This window comes from Pseudopipra pipra, chromosome 3 (assembly GCF_036250125.1).
Source record: "Pseudopipra pipra isolate bDixPip1 chromosome 3, bDixPip1.hap1, whole genome shotgun sequence".
Taxonomy (NCBI): Eukaryota; Metazoa; Chordata; class Aves; order Passeriformes; family Pipridae; genus Pseudopipra; species Pseudopipra pipra.
The window spans coordinates 89,465,060-89,487,700 of NC_087551.1; the positions used below are offsets into that span (position 1 = coordinate 89,465,060).

At 36.7% G+C, this 22,641-nt stretch overlaps 1 protein-coding gene across 1 annotated transcript in view; it reads left to right on the forward strand.

Moving 5' to 3' along the window:
- Positions 1-22,641, forward strand: part of EYS (eyes shut homolog) — an 863,631-nt gene that overhangs the window by 440,522 nt on the left and 400,468 nt on the right. Inside the window, exon 29 of the mRNA XM_064650232.1 lies at positions 1,839-2,038. Within this exon, the coding sequence (XP_064506302.1) occupies positions 1,839-2,038 (200 nt within the window). The remainder of the gene's footprint in view (positions 1-1,838; positions 2,039-22,641) is intronic.

Here is a 22,641-nt window from a genome sequence, read left to right on the forward strand (position 1 = left end):
ATTTTCTGTAAAGCCAACTACTCCCAGTTGTTAAGCTGTAAAATCAATCTCTGGCAGGATGTAAGAGAGGCAGGACACAGTAACAACTGTGTTGCAACTTTAGTTTGTTGTCTCATGTTCTTGTTCCTTAGACTACAAACTACAGCATTTGGTGCCAGCATGGTAGCTCATCAACTTTGGTATAAATTTATTTGTGGTATTTTTAACATAGTTGTCTCTGTGAACTGAAACAATTTTCTTGAATTAAGAGGAATGCAGACCAGCACTTCTCTGGTAACAGTGTACTTTAGTTTTTTGTCAGTCTAATGTTTAACTTTTAACTGCAGCACATCAAAATATACTGGAAAGTGATAGGTGTGTTTTCTTTCCTAAAGAATGTCTGGGGTTTATGTTACTGAAAAAAATAATTACAGTAAGTAGTTTTGTAAAATTTTACAAGGACAATAGATTTCATGGAAGAGAATAAAAAAGTTTTGCATTAAGTTTGCAACTTGGTATGACTGTGACTTAGCTATTTTGATGATTTTGGTATTTTTTGAACTTTAACTTTTGAATCATGATCAGATAAAAATTTGATCTCTTAGTTGATAGATATTTAATTTATTCTGCTAATGAGCAGATCTGTAAAACAAAAGTCATAGACATGGATCCAAGTGAATACAAATTAAGAAGACTAGACAAGTTACCAAAATAGAAAAAAAGTCAGAGTTGGAACTGCGAATTGAGATTTTTTTATAAGCAAAAAACCACTTATGCCTGTCAACAACAAATGTAATTAATATAGCAAAAGACTACTTCTATAACAGGATTTTTGGCAGTCTGTAGGACTATCTCTATCTTCCTGTGGGATGTATAATTCAAATAGTTTATGTAATGCTCACTAATAAATCATCCTATATCCATCCAGCTGGAGAGCTTATGGAAAATAAGTTGTTTTCTCACAATTCCCCATTGATATCTGAATTTACATTCTGTCAAAAGCAACAGTAGTACCTGCAGGAAATCTGAATGCCCTTGGATATCCTTAAAGAATTAAACCTTCTAAAGTTACAGTAGTGTGAGAATAAATTTAAAATACTGGATTTAGCTAGACTATTTGGGTTGCATTTGCAAAATACAACTCCTTTGGGAAAGAGGTAAAAACTAGGTTTCTGTGCTCAAGGGCAAACCCACATTTTTTGCACTGACAATTGCACTAACTAAACCCTCCTGTAATTCTGGAAAAATATTAACTTGCTGCTGCTTTGCATGGTTTGAATGTGATGATTTTTACGCTAGTTTTATCAGAGGAAAATTTTATTATGTGAACAGGTAAACATTTCTAAATGTTTCTATTTGCAATATTATGTATTACTTGATAATGAGAAAGCATTTATCAGGAAATACTGGTAAAAGGATTGTGTGCATTGGTTTATATGAGTAATTCTTTATTCTGTCTAAAATTACCTAACTAATGTGGGGATTTTTTCACTGCAATAGACCCTACTGTAAAAAATTAAACAGAATAATTGTATCAATTTTGTGTCAAAAACACGCTTTAAAATTTTAAAACAGGAATAACATACTTACAGCTGAATGACTCCTTATATAAAGTATATTTGCATTTCTGCAAGACTAATGAGTAGGAACAAGTATAGTTTCAAGAATGAGTATGAGTTGTAATCGAAGTATCTCTCTATAAAAAAAATGCCTCAAATTAGAGATTTCGGTTCATCAGACAATAAAAAAAGTCCAACACCTTTTTTAATCTCCAGATTCAGTCTTGCACTTGCTATTGAGATGAGTAAGTAATGTGTTTTAAAGCTGTATAGTCAATGTATTATTACTTCTCTCCTCAGGAATGCGAATCTACTCCCTGCATTAACGGAGGTTCTTGTCAAGATGCAGTCAATGCCTTTGTTTGTACTTGCCTGAGTGGGTACACTGGCAGGTTTTGTGAAGTCGATGTTGATGTTTGCAATGAGCCTACACTAAACTCAGTTCTGTGTTACAATGGAGGTGTATGTGTTGATGGACCTGGAAGAACTTTTCATTGCAGGTTAGTATGAATACTGTCATATAATTGCCTTAATTATAACAGATTGATTGCTAAGATTTCAGGGCAGTACTGATACTGTGTGCAGTACATGAACTCAAATGGCTTTGGTGCTCAGTCTAGTTCTCAAAAATATTGTTATCTTAAATCATTCACTGTTTAACATGAGACACTTTTACCTGAAAACTTATCTTCTAATGCTTTTCAGAATTATATGTGGAACCTTCTAACATAAACTGACCCCAAAACATTTAAAATTATTATATTTATGGATATGTATATACTAGTGTTTTTTACTCAAAAAGAAAATTATTTTGAATCAAATTTAGATTGACAGATAGTTTTTATATTATGTGCACACAGACATATATTCAAAGCAACTTCCTATCATCCATCATCATCATTCTCTAAGACTTTTGACTACTTACATATAATGTTGTAGCTCATATACTTATATAGGTTCAAAATTAAGCTACTCTATAAATTGTGGGCATCATTCTCTCCTATTTCAACTCAATTATTATCTAAGTCCCTGTTCAATCGCTACATTTGTAGAAAGATGAAATACTAAGAACGTATTTTATGAACATGCTTAATAGTGAAGCATAAATATCTTCTTATATCCAACCATGTGTTCAAAGTCTCTCTGGATAGTACCCCTTTCCTCCGTTGAGTCAACTGCAGCAGTCAGCTTGGTGTCATCTGCAAACTTGCTGAGCGTGCGCTTGATCGCACTATCTATATAATTGATGAAGATATTAAATAGTGTTTATCCAATGATAACTCAAAAATATTATGGTTTAGTTAAACCTCTAAATACATGCTAAAGTAATTCACACTATCTAACTTTTACAGTGCTACCTGCACAAAGACCTTTTCTGTGGCTGTAATTTCTGATAAATTTTTAGACCCTTATTGTTGGATCATCAGTCTGAAAATTCAATCCTCTGCATTCTCCTATTTCTTCTTTCCTAGCTTATGTTCACTCTAGCCTCCTTTCTTCAAGCTTTAGGTGCTGTGGAATCCTTTTTCTTTCACAAATGAGATTGTTTATATTTCTCCTCTCTGCTGTTTGGGAGCTTATTCCAAACACTGTGAAGGTATTTACCTTGCACTTGCTTCTGAGCTCAGCATTGACCATCAAGAGGAGTTCATGGAAAAAGAGACAGGGAATTTGAAAGCAATTATAATCAGGATTTTGAGTGTTGCCAAGATCACAAAGGTTGTTGTGAGTGTTGTAAGACTACAATAAGGTAGGCTGATGTACAATATGGTTATGATCCTGCAAAAAGAAATGCTATACTTGATACAAGTTTCTTCTTTTGATGGGGTCTGGGGAAAGGGCTTTTTCCAGCTGGTTTCTTCTTCTATGTTGATGTGCTTCAAAAGACAGACATAACTCCCTTTCCTATCCTTCAGCAGCTGCTACCATTCCAAGTAATGTGTGTACAAGTGGAAGTAAGAAACAGAAAAAAATCATAAAGTCAGCTTTGCTCCAGTACTGTGAATGTTGGGTTATGAACCCTACTCCTTTTGTACCCTTCCTTCCATGTGCTTTAAGCTCATGTATATGAGCTTAAACATGAGCATGAACAATGCTCATGTATAGACTGCAGAGCAGGACTGATGCGAAGGATGGAAAAGTGGAATTGAAAAACAAGGAAGAGAGAAATACCTCCTACTCTAGCAAACCACCACAAACATCCAAATGAATAACGAGCCTTAATGCCTCTTACACACTGTGGAATGGGCAGCAAAAGGACATTAATCCACTATTGTTTAGAGCCTCTTTGTTTTGGGGATATGGCCTGGGATGTTTCTATTATTGTGACTGGTAAATCAGGAAATAGGAAGTAATGAAAATTGTCCAGTAATGGGCAAGTGTCAGGCTGCCTTAACTGTGAGCAGCACTGCCAGCTTCAGCTATGATGCATGTGATATTTTACCCAGTAGTACAATGAATGGTTCAACTTTCCTTGAATTATGTGTGAATCAATTACATGAACAACCCTACAGGCTTCTTCCTGAAATGAATACGAAAAATACCCTTTGGGATAGTCCTTGAATTGTGTGTTATCTGAAATATATTTCTGCCATCAAACCCTTGGTTTAAAATTAAAACAACTCATTGGAAACGAGAGGGGTGCTGGGAGTTGTAATTCAGTTCTATCCTGGGCAGACTGCCACTGAATCAGGGCTTCAGGAAACAGATTACCATCTGAAAGGATACTCACCTACTTTCCTTTGTATTTCAGTTTTCTTAATTAAAGGTACTGGCTGCCACAACAATAAACACTATATAAATCATCAAATTAATAATAAAGATAGCATTGAGATCAGGAGGGCTTTCAGAAGACAATTCAACCCAATCAGCATATGGTTGATATAGTGAATATGTAACAGGAACTGCGAAGCATTTTCATATACATTCCAAGTATTTTGAGGAAGAGAAACTGTTCACAAAAAATACTCTGATCTTTTCCATTGTATTGAGTCCACAGTTGGTTCATCCCCACTTTTGCATCTTTTGGTCCCAGACTATTCGATATGTTTGCTTGGGATTTCAAAAAGTAAACATAATTAAAAATATTCCTCCCTCCCCACTCATGCTTGCATTGGTCTTTATCAAATGTGCATTTCAGATACTTCCTGCTGACTAGGTTCAGAAGTCATACTGTCTTGGAAGGGTTGTCTGTGTACTGATTTCAGTCTGATCAGGTGACAATAATGTCAACAATCTTATGACAGACATTGCCTTAGATAAATTCTTGAATATTATAACTTCATTGTACCTTTTCAGCACATCATAGCACATTTAAGTTTTGTAATGTTTTTATTAGGGCAAAATTTGATGTAAATTTGTCTTTTGCAATCTACTTTGAGTAATATTTTTCAGAATTTAAATGTATTTAGTGGTATAAAATAAGTTTGGGCCTTAGAGATGTGTAGGGTCACAAGTATGTTTGATCCTCTCCTTTGATTCACAGAGTGGGACTGGTTCTTTTTAAATCCACTTTTTGGATTTTATTTGACTACATTATTTGTTTCAGAACTGAAGTTTTGTTTGGCAGCACCCTTATGAGATTAGGTTATAATCACAAGACAACTCCATGGTCTTGATTTTTGTATTCTAAAGGCAGGTAAGAGTGAATATTTAATCAACAGCATAACTGATCAAAAAAGGCCAGGACTTTTTTCTTTCAGCTCAAGAAATGTTAGAAAGAAAAAATTCTAAAATAGGAATACGTTGTTCTACATTTCCTCCAAATAAAGTGCAATTATTTTAAAACATTTATTATGATATCTACCTATCTATTCTTGCATTCTATTGACAAGGAAGAAAAGTTTTGATTTTAGAGTATCTTGTTTCCAGTACCCTTGTATTTTAATTTGCTTGATCTGTTTGAGGAAGGTGTCTCACTAGACCAGCAGACCTCATAACTAGCTAGGGCCTCTGCAGGGATTCAGGAAAGGGATTAAAACAATTCAAGCATGAGATCTATACGAGCACAAAACTGGAGTCTCAAATACATATTACTCTGTGGCTCTGGTATGCAGACTGCACATAGGATAAGAAAGGATAATGTAGGATGGTTTGTCTTAGAGCATGTATAAAGTAAACAATATACTGTTAGTACAAACCAGACAACTGTGAGGGACCATAGAAGTGCAGTCTTGTAGGGCAACCTAGGCAACTGTATCCAAAAAATTATTTTTAAGGATCAAAGTTGTTTAGGGTTTGGTAAGTGATAGCCATATATTTAAATTACAAGCTATTGCAGATTAAAATTTAAAAAAATATATAGTTTTCTCCTGAAGAAACTCTACTTAACCACGGGTGCAGCCACATTTTGAAACAATTGGGGTTTTCATGTTTCCATAACAAATTGTCCTTAGAAAACTGAAATAATCCAGTGTGAAGCTGGCAAACGCATCAATTGGTGGGTTGATGGAGTCCACCTTGAAAAACTAAGACAGAAATTTGGCCAGCATCAAGAGAAAACACTGTGAATGCCTCAGACTATTACTGCCAAGAGTATATGTTGCATTATCATTTTCCCTATCACTTCCTGGTCAACTAGGTGAAAAAAACAGAACATGATGCTATTGTATATTTAAAGTATCTTTAAACAGAAATGTCATTTATCAATACTGTACATTCAGCCCTTCATCCCAGAGGGAATAGAACTATTCTTCAAAGCTGTTCATGTCAACTGCACCTCCAGGCAACAGTCAAAGGCTTTCCTGTATTTCAAAAAGCTTAACATGGGGAGTATTCACACAGCTGTGTGCCCCCATCAACTCAAAAAGTGACTTAATAGTAAAGTATTTGTTTTGAGACTCACTCAGATCTTATAAGCCAGGTAACAGAAAAAGCATGCTTCTGCTAGAAGACTGCTAACTGAAAAGCTTCATTTCACTTAGATGTTGACAGACAGCTTGCAAGGTCTGACCAATGCTGCAGAGTACACATTACAGAGAGCTATGCATCTAAGTTCCTCAGAGCACTGACATAAATTTAAGAAGAAAGTAATTTTATCATATGGAAGGAACAACTTCACTTGGAACGTCAGAATCTCTTAAAACTGGCAAGTCATAACAACAGGTTCTCACTTTCATATGTTCTGTGAACATGCATGGGGTACACTCTTTCTCTGTTTCGTCTGTGAAAACAGATGTTATATGTAGATAAAAAAATGGTTTCTGCTGATTTCATAGTTGACTGCCTAGTTCTTTACGTTTAGTGAAACATGAATATTTTGGTGTTTGCATTGTGTGTATGTATTAGGTTACATGAAAATAAAAGATTGTATGTACAGATTCAAGCCATGAACCATCTAACCCTGTATGCTACTTCCAGCAGTGGCTGTAAGGGGATTGCCAGGAAATAATACAGAAAGTGCATATTGTCCTCCAGTACTCTCCTATGTTCCCTCAAACAGGGTTTTTTTCTGAGTATGTTTTGTTTCATTCAGTAGAAGTCAGTGAGTCTCTAAGTACTTGCACGGTCTTCCTTTGAACATATATAAACTTCTTCTCTGAGAAGGGGGCTTTTTCAAGGCAATCTCCAGAGATCTCTGCCCATATCAGCTGTTCTGTGACAACATGGTAGAGCAAATAGACCCACAGGTCTAGCCTGTTGCATGAAAAACTTACTCTCTTTTTTAAAATTTTAAGCACTGCTTCTGCCAGCTTTATCTCATGTTACCTCATTCTGGTGTGGAAAAGGAGAATGAAAAGATGATTCCAAGCCATCCTTTCCTTGTTTTCATGGGCAACTGCCCTATTTCCCGATGCCCTTTCCTTTCTAGGGTAAAAGTTTCTAGCTTTCCCAGTCCTCCTTCCTTCAGAAGCCATTACAAACTTTTGGTCATCCTTGCAGCCCTTTTTCAAAGCTTTTTATTTTCTATTTTGTCTTTGCTAACACAATGGGACAAGAAGTACACACAGTATCCAGGCTATGGGCCACTCTGTTATTTGTACAGTGGCATGTTTTCTTTCTCCTCTATTCCTCCCATAACAACAGCAACTAACATTTCACTGATGCTGTGAGGAAAGGAAATACAGGTGTTTCAGTTTTATTCTTAAGCTGACTGATAACTAAACTGTAGTTTCCATGGAGAAAGGTTATATAAAGTTAGCATGCTAACATGTGCCTATACCACTCCATGTATCATTCGTTTATATATATATAAATATAAATATTTATAAGTGATTTTACATTGCATCACACTTCTTTATTTCATTAAAATCTCATTCTTACTGGCAGGTCAATAAGAATAGGTGTTTATGTTAATGACAATTTCTAATGATTTATTCCATTTGATAATGACAAATACTTGAGTCTCGATGTGAAAAATAGTAACTGTAACACTATCAAATGAAATAGTATAATAAAAATGCTCATCATGGCCTGTATCTCTCTTATGTGACAAGCTTATAAGGGAAAAAGGAACAAGTCCATTATGGTCTTTATTTGCTAGCTGCTAATATAAAATAAAAGATTAATTTAATAAACTGCATTTGTCAACTGTTAGTCCTAACATATCTCTATACTTTCAGCTATAAACTGAAATTTTAGAAATACTTTTGAGAATAATATCAAATTGATATGTTGTTCTTTTTGTATGATGTTGCACAAAAGGTAAAGGAATCTATCATGACCGTAGAGGCAACGTATCCATTTTAGAGAAGTTGTGCCTGTATTAGCAAATTTACCAGAAGGTCAAGATGACAGGATTTGGAATAAGTATGGAAACCAAACAAATAATGTGTCTAAAGATGTTTAATGTGTGCAATACGCCTGATGGAATACCTCTCTCCTAGAGTTTCTGGGCAAACATAGAGAAAAATTATCATTCTGTCAGTCAAGTGGATATATGTATTTATATTCAAACATTATATCAAACAATTTTAAGTACCTATAGAGGCATTTTGTCAATTAAATTAAAAAAAAGATAAATAGGAGAAATTTAAAATGGTTAGAAGCTGTAAAAGTGAAGCATGAAAAAAGGTAAGGCACTAAGAAAGCAGGACAATATCCCAAATATGACTATTTTTTTTTAATAATACATTTTCTGTCTTGTCACCTTTTACTAGTGATATTTATAATGGCAGAACTCCATCTGGTTAAAATTACCCACTCTCCTTACCATTATAGAGTTCTAAAATTCAACAGTAAAGTGTAATCTGCTAGAGAATTAGCATTGTCTCCAAAAATGCAGACAGCAGTCTCTGCAAAATGAGGCACTAAAATCTAGTAGGAAAAAAACACACATAAAAGCAAAACACAAATCTAATACAAATCACCCATCTGCCCAGTCCCAGAATAAAATAATTTTAAATCTTGCATCTGAATAGGTATTGTCAACTGTTATATTCTATTTTTTAAGCAAACCTCTTAAAAATTCATTGCTGAAAATACACAGAATGTCTCTACCCTATGTATATATTGGTTTGGGGTTATGTGTTTGTTTTTCTAGCTGTTTTCTGACTTTATGACACGGGAGCCAAATCAAAATAGCTAGCAGGAATCATGTTCACGTCCCCATTATACAAGATGCAGTGACTGAACAGGTGGGAATGTACCTGTAACAGGACATTTCATTTTTTACAAGTCATACACGGAGAATATTTAATTCAGTCCTACACAAAATAAAAATGCTCAAGTAAAATCCAACATCTGGAAAAATATTAAAAATTTCACAGTACTTTAAGATATGATAGCTGCTTATTTATTCAGCATACCATATGGAATACTAAAGCATAGTACGCAAGTGATTCAAACATACATCACTTTTCATTTTTTTCTCTTCAAAACCTTATGATATTTATGGCATTCTTTTTTCTTTCTAGAATATATGTTCTGAGTACATGTACACAAATGACACATGTATTGCTAACAGTGAACTTATTTTGTATTTTATAGTGATTGTTGACAAAACCAGCAATAAATCTGTCATAGAATTTACATCATTTAAAAATAAGTTTTCTGTGTTTGGTTGTATTAAATTAACAGGTCATACAGTGTGGCAGTTGAAAATGTTTAATATGCTATTGTTTAAAATCCCTTATTTACTGTTTTGCAGAGTTTAAACCTACTGACATTCTGCAAACATAAGAAATTTACTCCTTTGTGTGTTGAGTGACAGCTCTCAAAATAAAACGGCTGTGCTTCATATGAAAACTGCTAGCCCAGACTGCAAGACAACAGTTCACTAGAATCCTTGAGGGTATTTTTGAATAATTAAATGGATGTAGTCAGTTTTTTACAATAAAAAATCATTACAAGAAACAAAGAAATCAATGGAAAATATTATTTCTTATTTTAAGATCAATAAAGAAGTATTAGAGTTTCAACTTGTCTGTACAAGAAAGGCTTTTTCTAAACTGCATCCACTTGTCCATAGACTTTAATATCATAAAGAATTTGAAGGACAGTCTATCTCAGGCCATTGCTTAAAACAACAGAATTTCCACAGGGTTTTTTTGGTGGACTGATAGATTGAGAAATTATTGGCATTTATTGAAAAAGTTACTGTGCAGAGAAGAGAAAGACCTCAAGAAAGAGACTTAGCCACCTTTGCTTTCCAACTAAATGTAGAGGACCAACAGAACTTAGTTGATTGCAAAGTTATTAAATTAAGGAACAGAAAAATTATGTCTTTCATATAACTACTTTCTCTGCCAGTGATCTGTTGGAATGAAAATATTTCTTTTTTATTCCAAATATTAAACTACTTTGAAAAGGGTAGGAAAAACTTAAAACAAAACAAAACAAAACAAAAAAAACAGCCAAAAAAGAGGAAAGAGACTGCAGTCATCAGCAAGAGTCTCTGAGACTATACTAAAGTTTGGCCGTTTACAACTCATTCCACTTCTGAAAATGTCCTCTTCCAGATTAGTAAATACTCTATGACATTTACTGGAAAAGTAAAAGCAATTCTTTGACTATGTTTGAATTTGTTTTTCATCCACAAACAGGTATTTCCTATTTTTATTCCTTCCATTTAGTGATGTTTGATCGAAGGCTTAGAGAAGGTTAAAGGGGATTTTTATAGTACAACATTGTAAGGTGTAAACCAATTTTCTGTCTCACTTTTACCTGCACACTGGTAACAACTTCAATTTGTTTTGTATTACATTTTGTAAATCTCTCAACAGTTTTAAATATCTGCAGCTGGCTAGATTAAGAAATTAAGATAGGACTCTAGGCACTACACTGGCAATGCGAGCACTGAAGTTATCCTAGTATGGTAAACTTTAAAAAAACCCCAGTATGCTATGAAACTTGTGCAATGCCTTAGATTTATAATTTTAATACATTCTCTAGAGAGGTCACACACAACAAGAAAAAAAATGAGAAGTATCTGTTTTTCACCCTAGGTCTTGCCAGGTTTGGCAAACAAAAACGGTATTAAATGAACAATTAAATTTATAGATTTTTGGTGGTTAATCCTAGCAATCTAAAAGTTTGTTTCCTGAAGTTCTCTCCAACAGGAGTCCTACCAGACATGGTACATTAGGCACTGTTTGGGATTTTTCTGGTACAATCCTGTTGAATGACAATGTAAATTATTAGATAGTGGGGAAAATTAGGCATTGGTAGAAATTCAGTTTTCTATGAAGGGCAATAGAGTTTGCAATTATTTTTATTTTCACTTGTTTTGAAGAAGGGAAAACTTTCCTTTTTTATTCATAACTGTAATAAAATAGACTGTCTCATACTGTGAATGTGCTGAAAGACAAACCAGTGGTGAAGACCAGATTGGATGAGCAGAGAGCTATGGTTGGAATTCAGGAAAAAAAGGAGAGTTTGTGATTTTGGAAGTAGGGCAGGCAACTCAGGAGGACTACAAGGATGTAGTCTACCTGGTCTAGTTGAAGGTCTCCCTGCCCACAACAGAGGGGTTGGAACTAGGTAATCTTCAAGGTCCCTTTCCAACCCAAACCATTCTATGAATCTGTGTTTCTATTTTGTGAGGTTACTCAAGGAGAAAATTGGAAGCACCAAAAGCCCAAGTGGAATTTAATCTGGTTAGTGCCGTAAGACAATAAGAAATGTTTCTATAAATATACAAGCAACAAAAGGAGGGGTAAGGAGAATCTCCATTCTTTATTGGATGAGGGGGAAAACATAGTGACAACAGATGAGTACAAGGCTGAGATACTTAATGCCTTCTTTGCCTCAGTCTTTAACAGTAATTTGTGAGGGGAACCAATTGCCTGGTGGAAAAGGACCTAGTGGTGCTGGCAGACAGCCGAGTGAAGATGAGCCAGCAGTGTGCCCAGGTGGCCAAGAGAGCCAATGGCATCCTGGCTTGTGTCAGAAATAGTGTGGCCAGTAGAATTAAGGAAGGGGTTGTTTCCCTCTGTGTGGCACTGGTGAGGTCACACCTTGAATCTTGTGTTCAGTTTCGGGCCCCTCATGACAAAAAAAAAGACATTGGAGTGCTGGAATGTGTCCAAAGAACAGCAATGAAGCTGGCAAAGGGTCTGATGAGGAGCAGGTGAGGGAGCTGTGGTTGTTTAGCCTGAGGAAAAGAAGGCTCAGAGAACCTTATCATGCTCTACAGATACCTGAAAGGAGATTGTAGTAAGCAATAGAAATAGAGGAAATAATAAGCAATAGGACTAGAGGAAATGTCCACAAGTTCCATTTAGGTTTAGAGTAATGAAAAATTTTTTCTTGAAAAGGGTTGCTAAACGTTGGAACAGGCTACCTGAGGAAGTAGTTGAGTCACCATCCCGGAGGTGTTTAGAAAATGTATAGATGTGACACTTAGGGACATGGTTTAGTGGTGGACTTGGTGGTGTTAGCTTTGTGTTTGAACTTGATGATCTGAAAAGTCTTTTTCATTACACTGCTAATAAAAGATCTAACAATCTTATGAAACAAAGAGAGGAAATTATAATAGAACCATAGACATTTGGACTTGAAGATACCATTATAAGTCATCTATTCCAACCTCTGACTTATAGTAGGATTCAGCTGGATTCAGGTCATAGCTTTGTCTATACAAACCTTGAAAGTGTTCAAAAGGAACTCTTTTGTGTCTCTGAAATTGTTTTCTGAATGCCCAGCTTGAACCTTCCTGCTCACAGTCTGTGATTTTTAGCCCTTCTGTCATTGTTCAAATAGAAATAATCTCCATTATCTTTGTAACATAGTTGTATGTTGTTGTATGGGCTCACTCTGCCTCAACCATAGAGTTTTACAGTCCCTCCTACTGGGTTTCATGATGCTTCTGTGAATTCAGCCCTCAAGTGTATCAACTCTGGATTAAAATTGTGCTATGCAGTGTGTCACCTCTCTTCCCAGACCCAGCTTTGTACTGTATGCAGATTCATGGAATACACACTTGGAGCTGTTACCAAGATTGCTGAGAAGCATTTTGACCAGTATCAATATATGAGGTGTTCCACTCTACCAGTCATCAGCTAGACGTCAAGCCACTGGTTACTGCCCTGTGAGCCTAACAGTCCATCTAATTTTAAGCTCACCTAATATTCTGATCATCTAGCCTAGATTTTCTCATATTCCAAATGAGAATGTTTTGGCATATAATGTCAAAAATCTTGCTAAAGTCAAAATATATTGCCTTCATTCCCCTCATTGGTAGATCTACACTTTTCATCACAGAATACAGACCAGTTGGTCAAGCAATGTTTACTCTTCATAATTACTTGCTAAGTGCCCCTAATTAACTTTCTGTCCTTTATTTGTTTGGAAGTGATCTCCAAGAGGCCATTCCCATGACCTTTCCAGGGACAGAGATGAAGCTGATTGCCCTATGGTGCCCCAGTCTTCCTTCCCACATTTTTGTCTTAAAGTTAGACATAACATTAATCTTTTTCCTAGTTACTAAATCACCCAAGGCCACTGACACCTTTAATGTCTATGTTGTTTTAAGTACTACAACAGCCATTATACTTTCCTGACAAATTAGCAATTTTTTAATTTACTATGGGTGGCTGACCACTGATATCAAACAATAGAGAAGTACCTGTTTCATTCAATAGAGAAGTACCTGTTTTCATTGATCCATTTACATTGAAACAGTTAGGAAACTTCAGGTACACACTTTTCAAATATCAACAATCTTTGTAAAACACAGTAGCAACATCCCTTATATGCCAGCAAGTAATTAATTCTTTTATAACAACTGCACAGTTCATCTACCTGTGTCCTATTCTAAGTGGACAGCAAATGAAGGCAATCCTGATGATGATAGTAGTGTGCCTCTTAATGGAAAGATGTATTTGGTCAGTTACTGTTTTCTTTGGATTCATGGATAATACTCTCTATAAGTTCTCAGAATCCATTGTGTTATTCTGAAGTCTTACAGCCACTGCTCATTTTGCCAGGTTTTGGGGGTGTTGTTTTGTTTTATGATTTTGTTTGTTTGTTTGGGCTGGTTGGTTTTGTTAGTGGTTTTTTGGTGGATTTTTTTCTTTTAACTAATACTTATTTCATGAAAATTTAAACAAATTTGTACAGAATGAGACTGCTCCAAGGCATTCTTCCAGAAGAAGTTATTTAGTCTTGCTGTCTGCTTCTTGTCCACCTTCTGAGTCTTCTGCAGGCTGTCTCCAACAGCTAGTATGTGTAACAAGACAGATGTTGTAGAACCTAGAAAGGTTTAATTTCCCACACTATAAAACCCAGCTGGATCATCACTAAATATCTGTATAGGTGCTTTATCTGGGTAGAATGGTAAAATCACTAATGGGTAATGTTTTAGTGTCTCCCAATTTACATTCTCCTCCCTGAATTTATTCTTTAGAGCTGTGTGAATAGAATACAATATACCAAGTATATTTATATATATATATATAAAAACGATTTGCTGCTACTAATTCTCTTTTTCCTCTTTGGTTGATGTACAGTGCAGAAACAAAAGACCTAAAAGTAAAAATCAATGCTTCCTAATTTTGAGGGCTTTTTGGTTAGTAAATTGAGTATGTCACTGACTGCTAGAGAACAATAGCCACCTTTAGGGATAGGATCTAAATAGCTTCCCAGATTGCATTCTCTGTAATGGAACTTGTGTTGAAGATGACAATACCCAGTAAAATCTGTTGTTCTGAGTATTATTCTGACAGTTCATTTGGTTTTGCTTCAAGCCTCTGGATAGTTTATGAGAAGCAATGGCAGAATCTGCAGTGATTACATGCTTTTTCACTTTGTTTTGAGGGGAATGCTGAGTTTTTCTACCAAAAAAAAAAATAAAATAAATAAATAAATCAATGATAATGACATAGGCAGACTTCTCAATTGCCTCATGGTGGCAAGTGTGCAAACTGAGAAACTGAAGTAAAAGAAAGACAAGCCCAGACCACTAATAAGATAAGTGTGTAAAGGGATGCTACCAGTATGAGTCCTTTCAGAGGCCTGAAGCAGCATGTGTGGTGCACATTGCTGAAATTATTCAGAAATTGAGAGCAAAGATGAATGCATGACCTGCTTTCAAATGAGAATGAATGCAGCTCCTGGTAGCTCAGCATGATATTTTCTTTAGACTCAGAGCCAACTGCTACAAAACAATAAAGAAAATCCTCGCCAAGCTGCATCTATCCTTCAAATAGATGAGCAACAATAGCTGGCAGGGAGTGGAAGAATCCTGCATTTGCTTTTGGTATATAATTTCAGACATCTGCTCTTCTCATGATTCCTACAGTAAAATCCTCTGATGAAAACTGGCCCCAGAAAGACTGTATATACATATTTATACATGCATACATATATGCATATTTTTATATACTACTGTGTTGTAAAATGGAAGTTTATCTGGAGAAATAAATGAATAATCCGAATTTCCAGTACTAAATACTGCTTACACGGAGTTCAAGATACATATTTTAAGTTGTTATATTAATCCTTATCACTGGAAGTAAAAAAATAATGTGCCTTTACATGGAAAAAATAAATATAGTTTCTGAAACAAATGGTGAATAATGACTTCTGTACATTGCTATGAATATGTGGGCACAAAACCTGAGACACAATAGATTTCCTTGATGATCAGAAAATATATCTAGTCTTCAATTCAGGGCTCTTGAATTTTATTTTTGAAAATGTAGGCATTGATACATTAAAAAATAAGAGTATAAAGTGGAGGTAGTGCAGGTGTCCATGGTTTCTGAATGTCACATTTACCTGTGAAATAACTTTGAAATTGCATGACATGGTGATTTTGCCCCTCTACTCTGCTCTGGTGACACCCCATCTGGAATACTGCATCAAGCTCCGGGGTCCCCAGCACAGGAAGGACATTGACCTGTCCCAAGGAAGCCACCAAGAATGATTAGAGGGATGGAGCACCTCTCCTGTGAGGAATGGCTGAGAGAGTTGGGGTTGTTCAGGTGAAAGAAGTGAAGGCTTAGGGCTGACCTAGTTGCAGCCTTCCAGTAACTGAAAGGAATCTACAGGAAAGATAGAGAGGGACTTTTTACAAGAGCATGTAGTGAGAGGACAAGGGGGAATAGATTTAAACTGAGAGTAAGGTTAGATCGGATATTAGGAAAAAAAATCTTTATTGTGAGGATGATGAGGCACTGGAACAGGTTGCCCAGACAAATTGTGGATGCCTGTCATGGTTTGAGAGCCCCAAAAATCCAACTCCCTAGTCCAAGCCCCCTCCCACATCTCAACCCAGTGTGAGATGATTTTTCCAGACACCACACGAGACTCAAAATGGGGGAAAGGGAATATATTACAATGACTATACAAATAAATATTACAATACATTATATACAATCTTAGCTATCTCTACCATGACATAAAAGTATTTACAATGGATCAAATCTCTTCTCCCCTCCAAATAAAAGTCCAGGAGGGAAGAAGGAGCAGCAATGTCTCTAGGGCAGCAGGTCTATCTGTTTCGCTCTTCTTCTCATGCAGCAGCTGTAACTGGATCTCTGCCAGTACACAGGAGGGGGTATCCAAGCCCCCTCGGCCACTCGTCTCCAAGTGAGGGTCTTCTTCTGTGGGCTACGTTCACGCCACGGTCATATCACGAAGCTCAGGGGTCTTCGTGACGGTCTGTATCTTCAGGGGATTCAAGTCCCTTTGCAGAGCTCTGTGCTCTGTCTCAAGCAGCGGGGGGGGGGGGGCAAGGTCACCCTCCACATTCTTCTCAGAGCTTTTTAGCTCCTCTCTGTAGTGCATGTTGCATCTTAGGACTTCCATCCAGTAGGAGTCCATCCTTTCCACTTAGGAAAAGGTCACAAAAGGAGTTTGGGGTTTTTGGTTCAGTTCTTACCCAAACTTTCTCTGTAGAACTCAGTTCTCTCTCTGCTCCTGGCTCTCGTTCTCTTTCTCTCCTTCCAGGAGTTCTCTTTGTGTTGCTGCCTGCCTGTTGTTGCTGCTTGGTCTTATCTCTTCTGGCTCTCTGCCACCGCTCTGGCCAGTGTTGTTCTGCCGCTGCTTCTGCTGCTCATTCACAGTGGAGAAAAACTCCCAGCTTTCTAGCTACAGATACTTGGTCTAGTTTAACACTGTTCTAAGTCTCTGTAGCCCCCCTGCCAGGGGCTGGAGGGGCCCAGAGGCCCCAAGGGGCTCCGAGCCCCTTCCTCGTGGCCTCAGAACATGACCATCTCTCTCAACAACAACCTTCTCTTCCGTTCTGCTTGTGATATGTTTATATTTTGCAGAAGCGCTCATTGCGTAAAACCTCAAAACTTCAAGGGTCACCACCCCCTGGGGTTTTACCATTTTATAACTTCAGGGGGGAAAACTGTTTCCCACCACCACAATGCCACATCCTGGCAAGTGTTTCAGGTCAGGCTGCATGGAGCTCTGAGCAATCTGGTCTAGTGAAAGGTGCCCATGGCAGGGGAGTTGAAAGTAATGATCTTTGATGTCCCTTCCCACTGACGTCATTCTATGATTCTATGATCTATGTGGTACAAAAGAGGATGTTAAATATTTATGATTTATCATTATCATTCAATATTACCATTAGATACATGGCATGCATTCAATATTTAGTTTTTAAACAATATTCAGCTAATTTTAAAGTTTGTAAATTTCTGTTGTAATTTTCATTCATCTTTGTTTCCTGTTCAGATTGATGTGTCCCCCAAGCAAAGTGGATCTATGTGTTTCTTTCGGAAGTTCCTACTAGTTTGACTTTGTATCTTTCATGCAAAATACTGACTAATCAAGGGGAAAAAAGCACCAATCAAGAGGATAGAGCTTCTTCAATACACTGTTTGAAGGCTTACAAGCATTGATAGATCATATTATTGTAAAGGGTATCAAAGACTGAATTTCAGCCAAGATAAACATTACCAAAGATTGGGTACTTCACTGAAAGCATTTAGCATCTCTATGATTAGACTCATTCTGAACTGATCAGTTTTCTCATGCATTACACTATCATTTATTATTTATATATTCCATGAGCTATATATATTTCATGAGATTCTTTAGTCCCTGAATTTTCTAGGGGTAGTTCTTAGAAATTATTAAGCATAGGCCACACTCTGAACCTTGCGCTTTTCAGACACACCTTAAACTGAAAGCAGAAGCACAGTAATCAATAAAATTGTGGTAAGTACAATATACTGCTCTGTTTAAAATGTAGCAGCATCAGTCTTTTGAGACTCATATGATAAATACAGAGAAATAAAAGCTTGCAACTAATCTAAACTTGTAAAGATAGTAAGAAAATGCTACAGGAAATACATCTCACAGCCGTGGTCTGAGTTGGAAGCTAATCCAAATAAGGAGAAATATACTGGGATGGTGCTAGAATGCCATCATGACATACAGTATAGATCCATTTTTTTTCCGCTCACAGAGGGAAGCATCCTGAATCCTATGATGAACCAATCCTTTCCTAGGTGTGGACTGCATCTTTTCACCTCCCTGACTCAGGAATACTAGCTGATATACTGTCAGAATTTCCACCCCTTTCCTGCCTAGCCCTTCCCCTTTATCATCACAAGAGTTAGAATGGAAGCCAGGACATGAATCACAGAAACACAGAATGGGTAAGGTTGGAAGAGATCACAGTGGGTCATCTGTTCCAACCTCTCTGCTCAAGCAGAGTTATTCTAGAGCACATTGCACAGGATTGTGCCCAGGTGGTTCTTGGATATCTCCAGTGAGGAAGACTCTACAACCCCTCTGGGAAATCTGTTTCAGTGTGTGGTCAGCCACACAGTAAAGAAGTTCTTAGTTCTTCCTTGTTTTTAGCTGGAACTTCCTGGGCATCAGTTTCTGCACATTGCCTCTTGTTTTATTGTTTGGCACCACAGAGAAGAGCCTGACTCCATCCTCATCACCCTCCCTTCAGATACTTACAGACATTGATGAGGTCCCTTCTCAGCCATCTCTTCTTGAGTCTCAACAGGCCAAGCTGCCTCAGCCTGTCCTTGTAAGAGAGATGCCCTAGTCCCTTAATCACCTTTGTTGCCCTCCACTGGACCTGCTCCAGCAGCTCCATGTCTCTCTTGTATTGAGGAGCCCCATTGAACCTGGCCTTGAACACTTTCAAGAGTGGGGCGTTCACATCTTCTCTGGGTAACCTGTTTCAGTGTCTCACTACCCTCTGAGTAAAGCATTTCTTCCTAACACCTAAACTAAACCTTCCCTATTACTATCTGCCCGTGTAAAAAAGTCCCTCTCCCTTTTTTTTTCAATAAAGAAAAAAAAAATGTTAAAAATGTTCTAGTGTTTTAATCACCTTGATGCCTAAAGAGTGCTGAGAAAAAAAACTCCAGAGCAGTTAATTGAGGATGAGATAAGAAAAGGGTTTAATTCGTGTCTAGGCATAAAGATCACAAGACGCGCATGCATTCCGTGCCTGAGATGTTACAATTTATAATACTATCTGTCTAATCCCAAATGTTTCCACCTCGTAGCCTTTGCTCTGGTCCACCCCCGGCCCACCCCCTGGGAATTGGGTCTGGGGGCTTTTCGGGACCCCTTCTTCATCATCTTCATCTTCTTCAGAGCACAAAGGGTACACGGTCACCCAGTTCTTGACTGTTCTCTTGCAGTTCAGGCCAGCTTTAGATATCTTCAAACAGAAGGGGCCTGCCTTGACAAAAGACTAAACATTTTCTGCTGGAATTCAGGGGATATTGATATGGGATACATAGAATGGGGTAAGAGGGTTGAGGAATGTATAAACTATTGTGCTAAAGGGTGAGGGAATAAGGGCTGCAGCTTTCAAAATCTACTACTTAAGTACTTATAAAGCATATAAAATTAGGAAAATAAGAAAAACCCAGATGGATCTTAAGGCATCAACCTCTTTAAATCTTTGTATTAGACACACAGCAGGTGACGTGCTCTTCAGAACATCAGCCACCTGTACCTGAACTACTGTACAGATAATCTGGAAGAGCATACTCTGTATATATATTCATATATATGTATGTGTTATCATGGAAATCAACATCTTCATTTAAACCAAAAAGTTTTGGGTTTAGAGATTATTTTGACCTTAATAACACATTTATTTGAAGTAGCCTTCAAAGCTGAACAAGAACAAAACTCTGCTGTCTTTTCTTGTCTTACGAAAACCCAATGTATTATGGCTGAATTTCAGGACTATGGAGATCACAAGAAGTTTGTTAGGACAATTATACCAGTAAAGCCCTCTGCCGGAGAGATACATATTTGCAAAAGGAACTCGTTCTTCACCATAATTAAATTGTCTTCTTGAATGTCACAAGCAGCAGATTTCTTTATCCCCCTAATTGTGTTGGTTGCAAATGCGATTTTTTTTCCCCTACATTCATTGCACCTATGCTAGCAAAATGTTTGAAGTTCAGCCTCAGCCATTTTGTCTTTCTCCTTAGGAAGAAAGTTTCTCCTTAGGAAGAACATGAATATTTTTAAGAGCTAAGCTCACGCTGCTCACCCTGCCAGAGCAACACCTGCAGCAGCACAGTTTGCATTGGGAGTGCTTGGGAGTTTATAGAGCGGTTTCAGTAGCTGTGGGGAGGAGACACCTGTCTCTAATCATCTGCAGTCTGCAGAGCTGGCACAGACCATGAAAGAGTTTCTTCAGAACTGAGGAAGAGACATCTGCAACACTCACTTGGGTGTAATCTGAGCAGCACATCTCTGTGTCCAAAATGAATATTCTTCAAAAGCCTAACATATAACTTAACATGCAGAAATACAGGCAGATAATACGGAAGACTGAAGATTCAAGTCACACACATGCATGTGATATATATCTCTGTATATATTTTTTTCCCTTTTGAAGTAAATGCTCAGAAAACTTATAAAAAGTATGTTAAATGACAGTTCTATAAGTTACAAATTCAAGTAATTAAAGTATAGAAAATGCCTAATCTGTCACATGCAAATATGTATAATCACAAGAATATCACCTTTGTGCAGACACATTATGTTTTTAACAGTGTTTCTCATGCAGTGAGTGAATATTTCAGACATACATGAGAATAGGTAAGACTCTTCAAGAAACTGTATATCTCTGTTCTAGCAATTGAATACAATACACAATTGAATACAGCCTTTCTTTTCCTGTTTCAATACGTATTACCTTTTTCAATGAGAATTTATCTTGTAAATTTTGTTTTCTGGATAAGAAATGAAGTGCCTTTTTTTTTTTTTTTTTTTGAGATATAGTCTCACTTCTTCTAAGGAGATATATCTTCTCCCTTGGCATATTTCACTTACCATTTCGACATGTATTACAGTTTATTTTATACAACCATAGCATTATCGATGGGAAGCAATTCATAGGCATGGTAGACGTGAATGACACTCTGAAGTACAAATTGTGTCATTATGTTAGACATGTGGCTAGTAGGATTTCAACAGATGGAATTAAATGATTAGCATAACGAAATAGCTGATTTTAACTACACAAGGTGGTGCAAAGAATAAGTCCTGCTGTGTTATTAGTCTTTTATGTTTATTCATTCACATTTAAGTAGTTCCCTTCTGTGTGAAGTAGCCATCAATGCAGTAAGAATGTTGCCACTAGAGTACACACTTGTTACTGCCACTATGGCATCATCTGTGACATGGATCACCACTGGCAACAGTACAAAACAATTTTTTTTTCAAGAAAATAGAAACAGCAAAGGGAATATGAAAATATGGAACTTTGCTGAAATTTTAACACTTCTGATTTTCACATTTTCTTCAAAGTGTATTATCAATTTTATTTAAAATTCATCTGTGATCATTTGCATTATCTATGTGGACTCATCTGGAGTTTCATCCAGCTGCATTTTTTCTTGTCACAAGTTATTTCCACTTGTAAAGATTGTGCAGTTCCAATGATGTTTATTGTTATCACCATCTTTTTGATATCACTATCGAGAATTGCTCTTAGGACTTTTTAGCAGTCGTCCCTCTTAATTTACATAGTGGTCAAGTAAACTTGCAACCCCAAAACCAAGTATTGCTTCCATACCCCGCAGTCACACTGGAAGACAGAATAGCATCAACATGCACTCAACAGAATTTTTTTGCTGTCTCATTTTTAGGAAGCTGATCTATTCACTAAAAACTCTTTGGAGAACCATTCAGTTGTGTCAGCTTCTGAGGTCAAACAATCATCATAGTTCTTTGTTCAAATATTAGTCAAAAAGTGAACCACAGTTTTGAGCATACATCTGTCATAGTACCTCACTTCTTACCTCCTGTGTTGATGCTAACTGTATCCTGAGCTAAACTTCTTGTTTGTGAATTATTTAGAAGAATCGATACTTGATCAAAGGTTTATCTTTGATTGATAAAAATTAGTAATTATGTAAAAAATTTCAAATAATAAGGGCAATAAATAAATAAATTTTATGCAACTATGGAGTTAAGATTGTTGCACTTCTATAAACTTTACTCATAAATATGCTTATTATGGGAGCAGAAAATAAATCACAGTGTCATTAACTGTGCATGCTCTTGATCAGTTTGAAAATGGTGTGATAAGTAGGTACATTATCATTATTTTAACTGGTTGCATTTTCTTCATTTTCTGGTAATTCATTTCATAGTGACACAGGGTGGTTTTCAACAGGAACACTTGGAGCACTATGGCCTCTCAAATGAACAGGTTTGTACTCTAGTTTCTTCCCAGCTCCTTGGAGTATTAAACAAACACTAGAAA